The sequence below is a fragment of the Spea bombifrons genome, chromosome 4 (genome assembly GCF_027358695.1).
Source record: "Spea bombifrons isolate aSpeBom1 chromosome 4, aSpeBom1.2.pri, whole genome shotgun sequence".
Taxonomy (NCBI): Eukaryota; Metazoa; Chordata; class Amphibia; order Anura; family Pelobatidae; genus Spea; species Spea bombifrons.
The window spans coordinates 85264791-85279273 of NC_071090.1; the positions used below are offsets into that span (position 1 = coordinate 85264791).

Below are 14483 nucleotides of genomic sequence, written 5' to 3' on the forward strand. Positions count from 1 at the left end.
TAAATCAAATGATACAAACCCCCAACAAATCCATTTTAACTCCAGGTTGTAATGCAACAAAATAGGAAAAAATCCCAAGGGAGTGAATACTTTTGCAAGGCACTGTATGTATATATACACATATATATATATACACATATATATATATAGAAACACAAAAATTAGATTTGCTATAGTGATATCGCTGATCTCATAACGCTTTACAGCAGAATGTCACTTCACTGCAAATGGAGGCTTGCAGTTTTCTACAGCTGTAACTTTAATTTAGACGACTTCTTTTCTTCAAAATCTTGTCTAGGGAAATAACATTTGAAGCAAATTTGGTTTCTGAACATCATTTACGGCCGAGAACAGCTTTATGCTAACTAAATAGCAAGACATCGGAATCAGCCACTGATCACGCTTGATGAATCGCCTGTCATATTTCCTACCGCCAGATGGAACACGATCTAGTCTCTGCTAAAAAAAAAAAAAAAGAACCTTATGCAGAAAGACAACGAACTACATGAATGACATCACCAGAAACACTTTGGTTGCATTATCATTGATACGATATATCTCTGGTATTCAGGAGCTGGTCGGCCATTCTTTACAAATTATTACACTGCTTGTTTTTACCAAAACCAGACTACCTTATAGCGATAAATAAGAGTCACATTCACTACAAAAATGATGTCATCGTCAAAACATCTGATTTGATTTTCTAATTATAGTATAGATTTGCTTTTCTAATTGAAGTATAGATGAATGTAGCAGCTTACAATGGGGGTTATTTGTATGTATAACTGCATAGATGATTGAAACAATGACATATAGGGCAGATCATTAAGAAGGTAATGTTGAATAGTTCCATAAACCAAGGTAAATAATACAGCAGCTCATAACGCTACTCCAACACACATCTAAACATATGGAAATAGTAAGCATGGTCATTGCTTCGGGAACGGGTCATTGCAGGGTGTACTAAATGGAGGCATGAAGACAGGGCTAAAGAAAGAAATTGCAACTTAAAGGACTTAAGCATATAGGTTAAACATTCTCAGTGCATTATTTGATTAGTATCTTTCAAGTGGTAATGTCACATCTGAGATAAAATTGTAATTAAATGCAGTGCTGAAAACTGCCTGTCACATCTTTCTTTTCCAGTGCCCCTCAAACAATAATTGCATATTAAAGCGAGGTATTTCCTTCGGCTTTTCTAATTTGCATTTAGATTTTCTATTGCTAACATCCCATCTCCTTGAACCAAAGGTAAAACATAGGCATTTTATGTAATATTCCTTAATCTTACATTATTTGATTCTTAGTCAGTTCAAGCAGAATATAAAATGCTTCTTGGATTCTTCTAGCAGGTTATACATAAGCATGTACGCAAATGTGTGAATGGATTCATGGATTGGGTTTCCATGGCCAAGCAGCTGCATGCAAGCCTCACATCACCAAGTACAATGGCAAGCATCAGATGGAGTGCTGTAAAGCATCCCGCCACTGGACTCTGGAGCAGTGGACATGTGTTCTGTGGATCCAAAATAAAGAAGCAGAGGCTCAGCACTTCAAATAATAAGGTGAGTTTATTTCACACATTTCAAACTCACCTTATTATTTGAAGTGCTGAGCCTCTGCTTCTTTATTTTGGATTTATTGAGGGACTTGGTGGTACCCTGGCTCGTGCACCATTTCACTGCTGAGTGCTGCATTCCAACCTCTCTTTTTGTGTATGTGTTCTGTGGAGTGACGGATGACACTTCTATGTTTGGCAGTCTGATGGGTGAGTTTGGGATTGGCAGATGCCAGGAGAACGTTACCTGTCTGACTGCATTGTGCCAACTTTAAAGTTTGGTGCAGGAAGGATAATGGTAAGGGGCTTTTTCAGGGGTTGGGTTAGACCCCTTACTTCCAGTGAAGGGAAATCTTAATGCTTCAGCAAACCAAGACATTTTGGACAATTCTATACTTCTAACTCTGTGGGAACAGTTTGGGGATGACCATTTTCTATTCCAGCATGACTGGGCCCCAGTGACCAAAGCAAGGTCCATAAAGACATGGTTGGATGAGTTTGACAACTTCACTGGCCGCACAGGGCCCTGACCTCAATCCCAACGAACACCTTTGGGATGAACTGGAAAGGAGATTGCAAGCCAGGCCTTCTGGTCCAACATCAGCGCCTGACTTCACAAATGAATGAATGAGCAAGGATTCCCACAGAAACACCCCAAAATATTGTGGAAAGCTGCAAAGGGGGGGTTAACTGCATATTAATGTGTATGTATTTAGAACGCAATGTCATGATTCCCTGTTGCTGTAATGGTCAGGTGTCCCAATACTTTTGTCCATATAGTGTGTGTGTGTGTGTGTAATTTGTGTGTGTGTAATGTGTATATATGTATGTTTTATATATATATACTATTATAAAAATGTCAAACTCATGAAACCCAGAAAAAACATATATTTCAGTCATCTTTATAAGAGGGTAAGCTATCAACACCTGTTTTATAATCAAATGTTTGAGGAAAAGGAAATAAGTTTATAAACTGTTGAAGTCATTGAGATACCAAGAAAGAACATAATGCCAAATGGATAAATTCACTCCAGCAGGAGGATCAAGGAGATCACCAACATGTTGGAATCAAAACAAGAAAGACATGTAAAGCTTCACTTAGGGAACGCTACCTGTATAATACAAAGCCATTCCTGTATCATTTAAAACAATTTCTGCCAAACAAATACGCTTAAACAAAAATCCAAAAGCCAGGATTTATTATGCCTAATGAGCTCAACAATCACAAAGTAGGAACGCATATTTCCATGTATAATGGATGTCAGACAGTCCCAGGTATCCTTAACAAGCCACACATTAAAAACATGTCTCTGGAAGCAGAATGCAAGGACCTGAGGCCGGGTTTTAAACTTTCTCTGCGGAAAGTTGAGGAGATGTCATATGAGCTAGCAAAGCAAACATAAAATGTTTAGGTTAGCATTAGCAAGATGAGCTGAACTCGGCACAAGTCAGAGAACCCAAGATCTGCGTTAAAGCCACAGGTAACCGTCTTATATGATTATTACGAGCAGTGGAACAACACTGCACACAAATTCTGCTTCATATTAAAAATCGTGCTATAAAGCCACCCAAAGGGTAGTAGAAACACGGACTGGTAGCATTAAGCAATACCTGTTTACCAATAAGGCTCTGTGAAGACAAAAGAAAAACTTAACCAACGGGAAACTGATGGAAATTGCATTTGAAACATTCAGTTTGTCAAGGTTCGGCTTGTACCTAAAGCGTTTATATATTTCTAAATCTGCTACAACATATACGTGATACACAAAACACGCGGGGAATGAGAGATATCACTGAGAAGCATACCATGGGCAGATGAATACAAAAAAAGTATGAAAAAAAACAATTGTTCATGCACCATGAGGGCCATAGAAAAGATCTATTCAATCTATGCAACGTATACATTTCTTAATGCAAACAATAATGTACAGTTCATGAGTGGAAAATAAAAATGATGCTGGGGTTCCCTCTGCTGATGGAACTGTGAGAGCAAACTTCACCAGACTATCTTTGGTGCTAAAATCATCAATATGTAAACAAAACCCAACCCTACTATGACTAAATCATTTGCATAACAAACAGATATTCATAAAGAATTCTTGTTTTTTTTTCATGTTTTTTTTTTTAATCCAAAATCTTAAAATTAACAAAATGAGCAATCTCTCGTAACATGGCCAGTCTCCAGTTGGTTATACGTAGTAAATATAAAGGAATATTCAATGTACTGCAGCAGCCTTTTAAGAGTTTACCTCCATTGACCCAGTTTTTCTGGCACGCGTTAGAGGTGATTTACGATGAATGCCGACTGGCTCTGAAGGAAGGGGTGACATCAGAATTGAACGATCCACCTCGTCAGTACCTTTCATTTTGGACAGGTCTTCCAAACTCCCCTGATCTGTCTTCTTGTCTTCATTCTACAGAAAAAAGGTTACATGACTTGAAGCGTAAGTTACACAACGGTTTGCCAGCACTCGTCTACGTTAAATGCTTTGCATTCTAATGGAAGCTTTCAAAGAAGTTGGTGAGCCATGCACAAAGATATAAAGTAATACACAATCTTAATAATCCCCTGGCATAGGTTAACATTTTGATGGGCATAAAAAAAAACATTCTGAACATGAGTTTTATATTAATATAATAATATCATATTAAGGCTAATATACTTAACCATTTATGAATTAAGGACTTGAAGGTGTTTGTCACTGTGCCTAGCCTTAAACCTAAAAACGTTCATTATATAAACCATTTGATTAATTAACCCAAGATTGTAAGCACCTAATGTATCGGTTTGTCTTAGTCTGTCAATTCTCGTCTTGTCATACCCCTTGAATATATGTATTGTATTAAGTGCTGCGTAATATGTTGGCCCAATATAAATAAATAATAACATTATTGTGCAGACAGCTTTGTGTTTGTTTGTTTTTCCCTCAAGGATGTGCAAAGCATTGGCAAGCCGGGTAGCTCCTTATTACAATGAACTAGTTGTAAGAACCGGATGATAACAAAGTGTGTTTGCATTCTCAGCGTACAGAGTTACGGTTAAGCAAACATGTATATCCCAAAGCATGGAGTCAGCCTCACTTCTGCTGATGCTGGACGGAAACCAAACCCCATGGGGACCTTTTCATCTTCCTCACAACCCTTGACTCCAGGACTAAAATGAAGCTCCACGTGAAAACGCTCCTCTGAGGATGGGTCCTGAAAACAGAAAAGTGATTAGAAAAGCATCAAGAGCAAATTGCAAGGGCATTCAATTCATCTAACATTGACTGTCTAACACCTTATCGGCGATCAACCCTCCTGAGCCAGGTGCTTTAGAGGCAAAAGAGTTGACACCCAATACTAGATAAGCAGAGTAACTAGTATTCATTTCCATAGTTTCCTGTGCTTTGTTTAAAATAAAAGGAGTCAGACAATGAAAAGCTCTAACTTACCTTATTGTTATCCTCATAAAGCATGATCACAAGCTGCGTCATGTAGTTTAGCTCAGAGACAGCACTTAAATAATCCATCGCTCTCTTCCACTGCTGATCCTTGGACTCCTAAAACCAGAAAACATGCCGACTTCCAATTGAAATATATTATTGTGTTTATAAGTTCAGAATTTATTTTGCTATTTTAGAGTATTATTATTAATCACCCTTAATACATTGTTTGATCACTAAGTGATTAAACAGGCAGTTTACTAACAGCAGTGATGTATTCTGGTGTAGATAGACTAGGCCTAGGGCAGCAGGTCCAGGGGCTGAAATCTCCCTCTGCTCAATGGGCCGGTTACAGTGAAGATCAATTAACACTATGAAGGCTGTGCCGACTCAACACAGCCCCCATGGTCGGCATTAGAAGGCACTGTGGTTTTGGGCCTAGGGCAGCACAGAGGGTAAATGCATCTCTGCCCGGCAGCTCCACTAATGAAGAATACATGTTAAAGTTCCTTATACGTACTCCAAAGTATGCATTTTCCATGAAACTTACCTGAAGCAGAATCTGCAGCCCTTCAGTTACCCTGCTCCACCACAGTCTGACAATACATTCATTAAAATCAATGGGAGCATGTGCTGAGCCAGCGCTGAAGCCAGCAGGAGATATATCACAAGCAAGAAGACATCTCCAGCTTTTTGCAAGTATTCACCCCCATGGCATTTTAACTATTTTGTTGCATTACAACATGGAATTAAAATGGATTTGTTAGGGGTTTGTATCATTTGATTTACACAACATGCCTAGGAAGATGTTATCAGGGTGATGAGAGATGCTGGGTTTGCACCAGAGAGCATTTTCCTTGATGACCAAAAAGCTAAATTTTAGTCTCATCTGACCAGAGTACCTTCTGCCATACGTTTGGGGAGTCTCCCACATGCCTTTTGGTAAGCAAAGGCTTATTTCTGGCCGCTCTTCCGTAAAGCCCAGCTCTGTGGGGTGTAGGACTAAAAGTGGTCCTATGGACAGATACTAAGATCTCAGCTGTGGAGCTTTGCAGCTCCTTCAGAGTTATCTTTGGTCTCTTTATTGCCTCTCTGATTAATGCCCTCCTTGCCTGGTCCGTGAGTTTTGGTGCGTGGCTCTCTCTCAGCAGGTTTGTTGTGGTGCCATATTCTTTCCATTTCATAATAATGGATTAAATGGTGCTCAGTGGGATGTTCAGAACAGGTATGTATGTATGTATGTATGTATGTATGTATGTATGTATGTACACAGGTGGACTTTATTTAACAAATTATGTAACTTCTGAAGGTAATTGGTAGCACCAGATCTTATTTATGGGCAAGGGGGTGAATACACTTTTCAGTTGTTTTTTTAGAATTTATAGAAGTTATATTCTTCATTTCACTTCACCAATTTGGACTGTTTTTTGTATTTCCTTTATTACATGAAATGCAAATTAAAATCAATTTTAATTCCAGGTTGTAATGTGTATATGATGGCTGGAGTGTCCCTTTAACATGCACGTGGATCAAATACGTGAGATGAAATCGCAAGTTATTTTGAATCACACTTACATCTAAGAGACCTCCATATCGGAAAATGCTCAACAAGGAGTGAACATGGCTTTCACTGGTGAAGTACAGCCTTGTCCTCACATGGCGTCCTGGGGACAGAACTCCTCTTGAATAGCTTAAAAAACAAAAATACAATGAGCTGTGTCAAATATATGCTACTTAAGTGAACATTTCAAAAGCTTAGAGGCATCATGATCAATCTGACCACAGGATAGGCACTAAAGAACACTGGACTCATAACTTGTGACATACTTGGGATGGCCATTAAGTTAAATGTTGGATTGTTTAATTTGTGTGAAGGAAGTGAGAAGTATCTTACAGAGGATGAAGTTTGTTTACTGACTCGTCCTCATGGGTTCTTTGTAGGTCCAGTTGTATCTTATTAAGAAGGGGAAGACAAAATCCCACTGCGATCTCTAACTTCTCCTCTTCATTAATCCCATATTCCTGCAGAGAGGAAGAGAATGGCTTCATGATAGAGATCAAAGAGTGAGAACTACATCTGACATCACAAGGGTTAAAACAAGGGGTGCTACAAACAAGTTATATGAGTTAGGTACCTGCTCAACAAGGAAGTCTATTAATCACAGCCTCGCCATGTCGACTTAACCTCCATTTAAGTAAGAGAGGAGACGGGGAAGCAGTACCTGTGGTATTATGATATCTGCAAGGTATTTAGAGAGCTTGAATAATTCATCTGTCCCTTCGAGTTTGAGAGAGCTGTTGTGCTGGACATCATACTTGACACAGTCATAGATGTCAGGAATTTTACTGATGTCGTAACGGCCGCTCTTCATGCGAAAATCCCTCTCCAATTTGTTCCATCGCTGTAACATGAGTTCCAAAGTCTCACTATGGTATAGTTGCAGATCTGTGAACAGACGGAATGTATTAGGAACTATGGAGCTCAAATTGCGTAAAGGATGCCCTCCTAAACATTTTTGGCAAGATGCATTTTATAGGGAACAATAAATAATTCCGTAAACAAAATTAAATTCAAAAATCTATAAAACGTGACAACATACATTTCATTTCACTGACCTTCAGTCTCATTACCCCACTACCTCCAAATTGTCTGTACAAGGCCTTCTTTTGTACCAGTATGTCTTACGTACATTCATATTATTGTTATTTGTCCTTCAAGAAGAGCCGAGATGACCCTGCTTAATGCATAGGTCAACCACTGTGGTGACGAGAGATGTCCTGTGGCTGAACACTGCCTTGGGCCTGATGCCACTTACCACCATCTACCATGCTGAGCACAGGGAAAAGACATATTTCAGCATGCTACACGTGTGGCACGGAGTAAGGTCCCTATGGAGACTGTGCCGGACAGGCTTAACTGGCCCAAGGAGAAGTGGCACGTGGTGAGCGTATTGAGTGAGCTGCTCCCAGTTATGCGGAAGACGTCCGATTTAACTACACATTACACATGCAGAAGAGGCTCATTGGAGTTAGGTCTTCAAAATGCACAATGAAATGTCTTGTTCTGTGATTATTATTAACACTGCTACATTGTGTAGTGTATGTACCGTATTTGCTCGATTATAAGACGACCCTGATTATAAGACGACCCCCCAAAATCTGAATATTAACTTAGGAAAAAAAGAAAAAGCCTGAATATAAGACGACCCTAAAGGAAAAAAGTTTTACCAGTAAATGTTAATTCATGTAAACTATTTTTTTTAATAAAAGCTATGATTGAGAAAAATATTTTTTTTTTGTTTTTATTTCTTGTATTTTCCAACCTGTCCCCCAGTTACGCACATCTGCCCCCAGGCTTGCCACACCAATATGGCACTGTGGCCCATGATATGCCTTTTAACCCTCTATATGCCACTGTGCCCCATGGTATGCCTTTTGACCCCCTATGTGCCACTCTGCCTCCAGAAATGCCTTATACCCCTATATCCCATTCTGGCATTTAGGGGGTTAAAATGCATATTATGGGGCAGAGTGGCATATAGGGAGGTATAAGGCATTCCAGGAGGCAGAGTGGCATTAAGGGAGTTAAAAGGCATTGTATAGAGCACTCTGCCTCCAGAAATGCCTTATACCCCTATATGCCACTCTGGCATTTAGGGGGTTAAAAGGCATATTATGGGGCAGAGTGGCATATAGGGAGGTATAAGGCATTTCAGGAGGCAGAGTGCACTATTAAATGCCCCCTTAACGCCACTCTGCCTCCTGAAATGCCTTATACCTCCCTATATGCCACTCTGCCCCATAATATGCCTTTTAACCCCCTAAGTGCCAGAGTGGCATATAGGGGTATAAGGCATTCCAGAAATGCCCTACACACACACACACACACACACAAAATTACTTACTTACTTGTGCTTCCAATTTCCTGCTGTATTGCCGGGGCAGCGGGTTGACGTCTCATTCCGCGGCAGCCGGAAGGAGGTGGAGTTGGCAGCGGGGGTTTGTATGCGTCCGTCGCAAATACCTTCCCCGGCTGTCAGCGATCAGGAACTCTGGAACTCTGATCTCTGACAGTCGGGGAAGGTATTTGCGACGGACGCATACAAACCCCCGCTGCCAACTTCACCTCCGGAAGCACCGGTAAGTGTGTGTGTGTGTGGGGGGAGGGGCGACGACAGGAGGATCCAGGTCCCCTGCAGCGGTGCGGGGGATCTGGATCTTAGTCTCCTAATCAGACCTCTATTTGAGGTCTGATTAGAAGACGACCCCGATTATAAGACGAGGGGTATTTTTCAGAGCATTTGCTCTGAAAAAAACCTCGTCTTATAATCGAGCAAATACGGTATTATACTTGATTTATCATATATGAAGTCTCATATATATGAAGTCACATTATGTCTCATGGTTGCATGTCAGTATGTCAGATTATGTCTCTTGGTTGCATGTCAAAATGTCAGATCATGTCTCATGGTTGCATGCCAATTAAATCTCAAATATGGCAGGCATAATGAGATTTAGAAACATGGAAGAGAAGAGCATTTTATTCAAAGAACAAACAAGCATCGCTATCATTGGTTACCTGCAGATTTGGGATCTTCCAGACGTTTTTTGATCTGAGATGTAAGATTTTCAATGAGGGAGAAAACTTCATCGCATGTCTTCACTGGGTTTTTTATGCATTCCATAGAGCTGAGCAGTGAGGTGCTGCCTGTGGGAGCCAGCTACACAACACATGGTATTAAAACATTGCACATCAGCTTTCATCTTCAGGAACATAGTATGTAAAACAAAACTATAAATCATGTTCCTTGGGGAATGACAGAAATCGTATGACTTCTGGCTCTGAACAATGTACAAGTTACCTTGAGTACCATTACCTCAAACTCAAAATTCTCATTCTAACACGTGGTGTAATTTAGATAGTTTAGCCTGTATTATTACACATGATTATTATATGTGTTCCATTACAGAAAAAACATTCCGTCCATCTAGTCTGCCATTTTATCCAGTAACACATCACCAAATTCCATCACTTTACGCCATATGACGTACTATTAAATCACAAGCATGGCTAAATCCCTGCCTCTGCACAGAAGATCAGTGTGACCTCCTTCTTGTTAGCTGGGGCCAACATGTACTGCCCCAACTGAGTGATTTAATGTGCCACCACCACTTTTTTTTAGTATTTAAATCCCTACACTGTTACAGAGACCATAAGAGGTCTGTAGCAACCCCAGTTGGGTCTCCATTCAGGTTTCCCTGCTGCTGATCGCCATGTTTAATGTGATCAGGGATAGGGAGAACACCGCAAACTTCAGGAAGCCTTCAGCAGTATGAGAAGAGGGAGAAACAGATGGTAAAAAGTAAAAATATATATATTGTTTGTGTCGGGGAAACACCAAATAAGAGAGTGGGTTCAACAAGGAAATAGCAGAAGTGCTGAAAATGCTGTCGTGCACAACCGTAAAAATGCCTTAAAGAATCAAACCTTACTCAGTCTTCGACCTTGTCTTAGGTTCGGGATAGCTAGACACCTACCCCATCCATTTTAACATTTTGTTTACCTCGACCACTTCTGCTGGGAGGCTGTTCACCTTATCTATCTCTACCCTCTCAGTAAAGCATGGCTGTGTAATCAACTGTTTGTGTAACCTTTGGCTAAAAATGCTTCAGATTTACCTTCTCTTGCTCCTCCTCAGTGAAATCCTTGTCCTTCTGCATTATCTCGTGGAGACGGGCCTTCACTCTCTGCTGGCAGCTGCTGAGGGAATCGCTATCGCTGTCCAGAAGGCCGTTCATGTTTGCACTTTTTACCATCTGCACCAGAATTGGAGTGAGTTCACCTTCTAAAGCCAGGAGACCCTGCAGACATTTCAAAGCATTAATAACGGATCACTCAAACATCAGAATAACAATTTGTTCCTGCTGGATGCAGTGGATAAAGTAGGACAAAAAAATACGGTGGGGAAAAAAAAAACCAACAAATTGCATGTGACACTTAGATTGCATTTTGCGTACTCTTCATTTATTATTATTCATTATATTATTACTTAGTAAAAAGGACCTGGAGAAAAACTGCCTCCACAAGAGAACACCATGACAACACATTGTTTTGTGTTTTTCTTCAAAATTACTCAAAAGGTACGTAGGCAATTAACGTACAGGGTATCCGGACCAAAGCGCATACCGCAGAGTTTATTATTCCATCGTATAGATTACGGTAATATGCAGGTATATTTTTGTTGTACAGAGGGAGTGTATCATACCTTTGGGTGCAGGTGTATACACAAAATAAAATCACCTTTGCGAATGCTGCAGCCGTCATCTGTACCCGGCCCTCGTCCGATGCATAAATCTTGAGGTCGTGGCGGTACGTGCTATGTAAGCGCAAGAGTCCGCAGCCCGGGAAGCCAGCATAGTCGCCTGAGAATACGTCAGAAAATTGTGAACACTTAACGGTACCAGGATTATACAGACTAGTTTAAGGCACTCTAGATAGTTTCTAAGCTTTGTAGAAATACGTTTCTTACAACCTGCAAAACAGAGAGTCCTGCAGGAGAGAGGCTCAGGAGAGAACAGACATCATCGAATGAAGATACTTGGAATAAAAAGCACAGCAGACTTTGTTTAAAAGGAATGTAACCACAATAAAAAAAATCTCTCTTCCAAAAAAATATAATAAAAACTCTCCTACAACAAACTTCCCAAGAAAACATTTCTACACAATCATTCACCGAGACAAAACGCGTTCTTTTCCCTGCTGAGATGTATGAAGGGAAGGATCACTGGCAGATATTATTGGACACAATACTATTTCATGGCCTTGTGGATCTCCATAGCCCATATTGACCGCCTTACAGCAGTCCTCTATAAAAGCATCCATTGGATTATTACTTTGAAGAGTTGGGTAGAAAGGTGGGAGTGCGACGGATGTGTCTCGTAGCACGATCAGATTTTTAAGAAACGTGAGAAGAAAGGTCCGGCCACCTAACATATTAAAGCAGGTAGAATTTTCTTTATGATGTGATCTTAAGTTAAGGCCGCATAAAAGGAGCAAGGAAAGCAGCGACAAAAAAGCCAAATCAACAAAGTTATGCGCATATTGCTCAGCTATAAATGCAAGAGTAAAATCGTTTGTTGTGTTTAATTAGCAGCAATTACTTTCATTGATGGAGATTTTGCATTATTGGTGTGTAGTTACATTCCCTTTAACCTACACAATGTAAAACAATTTGTAATACCGCTGTAGAAAACATCTAACACACAAAACCTTCTTTCCTGTCAAATTTCAATAGATAGATGATGAATGCATGCTTCCTCCCAGTACGATAATCTCGGAGAACGTGTGTCCGTATTGGTCAAATAGGATAACGCATCTCACAGAGCATGCTGTTGTGTACAATTGCCAAAATCCTTTTTATAATATCATGCAAATGGCCTAGCTGGGCATCATAGGAGTTGTAGTTACACAACAGCTGGACAGATGCGTGTCGGATTTTCTGTTCTGCGACACAAATTCTTCCTACGTTTACTCTGCATCACAAAATGAATGTGAAAAATTGCAACCCAGGGGCAGATCACATGGGGTCCCGAGGCAACACTGTTACAAGGGGCCCACTCCAAATAATTATATATGCCTAAAATGTATAACTAGCCTCCACATATACGGTATATAGATTTGTCTCACGCTGCTTTCCTTGGGTCTTTAACACTAATATGCAGTACTTACTCACAGAGTGATGTATATTTAACTTCCTGATATCACTGCTTTATCAAGGGCAGAATGGCTGACCAAGCCCTGTATAATGCTCAGTGAGGAGAGTTATAAGAAATCTCCCACATTACTTATGCATTATGCAGGGCCAGTTCAGAGCTTTCATGCAGGAGAAGCTGATATGGTTTGACTGGGTAACGCAGAGCGATATTTGGGAGACAAAATGTTCTACTCTCTTGCGGTCTTCCTCTTTTGTGAAGAGACCCCAAAGGTGCCTACGCATGCATTCTCATATAACCATAGATACGCAGGGTATCTAAGCACCTTAGACATACTGGGGGGTTCCCGGCAAGCCTCGCTTTTTCCTTGCAAGCCCAGAGCCCCGCAGCTTCCCCTCTTACGGACGGCATGTGACTGCAAACGGGCTGCCGTCACACGACAAGAAAAAGCCAACTGTCATCTCCGATCTCACCACAGAAATGGAGTTTCTTTGTTTTATGGCATTATTTGCTTTAGGGGTCCGTGGATGAGGGCCAATCCTAAAGCCTGGTTGTCTGTTTGTGTATTTTAAGTATTGGTGTTACTCCACAGGATATGTCATGTATGAGATGTGCTGATGGTTATACTATTTGGTATTGTAACACTATATTTAGCATTCCCTCTGGTATTTAGTGAAAATGAAAAACTAAATAAAGCTATATTAACAAAAAGGAGAGGGCCCCATGCAGCAGATGACCCCCATCTGGCACCCTACATCACCTACGACAACAAAACGTCCCTTTGGTCCCGTTGTTAATCTACCCCTGTTGCAACCAGTTAGGAGGAAAGGTTAAGCACAAGAAAGTCTCAATTCATGGAGATATTAGTGGTGTGGTACTGTTAACATTAACTGCTTCCCCTAACGGAACTGTTCAGATCACACTGGCATTCATTGCTCTTACCAAAGTCAACAGGAGAGCTACTGCCCAAGGCCGGGATGTTACCATCCACTAAAACAGGTTGATTCAATAAAGAAAGGACAAAACAGTTAAACTCCTCATTCTCAATGAGGACTCAAAGACAGAGAGACCTTGGATACTTATTACCTAATTACACGGCTAAGATACAGAAGGGACACCAAGAAAGGACTGTATACGGAAAAAAGATGGGGGGGGCAAAAGAGTCGCGTAAAGACAAAGGGAGAGGGGAAGTATCTCTATATTATTAGTAAAAGAAAATATACTCGGGGAGAAGAACAAGTCATACTTCAGGTAACAGAACCAACTATGAAAGTTTAGTCAAAACCAAACTGTGCAGTTAAACACTGTGGAAAGGTGAAATCAGGTTGAAATAGAACAGAATTTCCAGTCAGCCAGTGGTTAAAATATTCTGCAGGGCTAATAAAGAGAGCAGGCAAAGAGCAGGCATCGGCACAAATAACAAAAGGAGAAGGATCAGTATAGATTATAAAAATCAGCTTACCTTGGCCTCCTGGGTACATGCAGCGAAATGCCCGGCCAAGCTCTTCTGCCTGGACTCGTCCGGCTGGGGTCAATTCTCCCCCCCATTTCAAGACTAGTAATAAGGATGGGGAATCCTTTCTGGCATCTGTGAACACAAGACAGAATCAAGAACGTCACAACCAAATAAGCCTTGTTAAAATCACTAGTTTCAGTAATAGCATCCAAGTATTGTACTTTATTGATCTTTATTTAACGGTTCATAGGCATGGGCAAAAAAATAAAGCCTTGGCATATCCATCAACATATCCTGGTTATACATTACTATCGCATTACAAAATATCTCC

At 40.5% G+C, this 14483-nt stretch overlaps 1 protein-coding gene across 12 annotated transcripts in view; it reads right to left on the minus strand.

The window, feature by feature from the left end:
* Positions 1 to 14483, minus strand: part of PPIP5K1 (diphosphoinositol pentakisphosphate kinase 1) — a 61699-nt gene that overhangs the window by 26880 nt on the left and 20336 nt on the right. For 8 of the 12 annotated variants that reach the window (XM_053462014.1, XM_053462010.1, XM_053462008.1 and 5 more), the window contains exons 15-25: positions 14159 to 14284; positions 13639 to 13686; positions 11285 to 11406; positions 10663 to 10845; positions 9563 to 9704; positions 7206 to 7429; positions 6878 to 7005; positions 6559 to 6673; positions 4993 to 5100; positions 4640 to 4756; positions 3808 to 3972 (exon numbers count right to left, since the gene is read on the minus strand). In XM_053462014.1, the coding sequence (XP_053317989.1) occupies positions 3808 to 3972; positions 4640 to 4756; positions 4993 to 5100; positions 6559 to 6673; positions 6878 to 7005; positions 7206 to 7429; positions 9563 to 9704; positions 10663 to 10845; positions 11285 to 11406; positions 13639 to 13686; positions 14159 to 14284 (1478 nt within the window). The remainder of the gene's footprint in view (positions 1 to 3807; positions 3973 to 4639; positions 4757 to 4992; positions 5101 to 6558; positions 6674 to 6877; positions 7006 to 7205; positions 7430 to 9562; positions 9705 to 10662; positions 10846 to 11284; positions 11407 to 13638; positions 13687 to 14158; positions 14285 to 14483) is intronic. The other 4 variants (XM_053462016.1, XM_053462013.1, XM_053462011.1 and 1 more) reach the window with 1 other exon arrangement.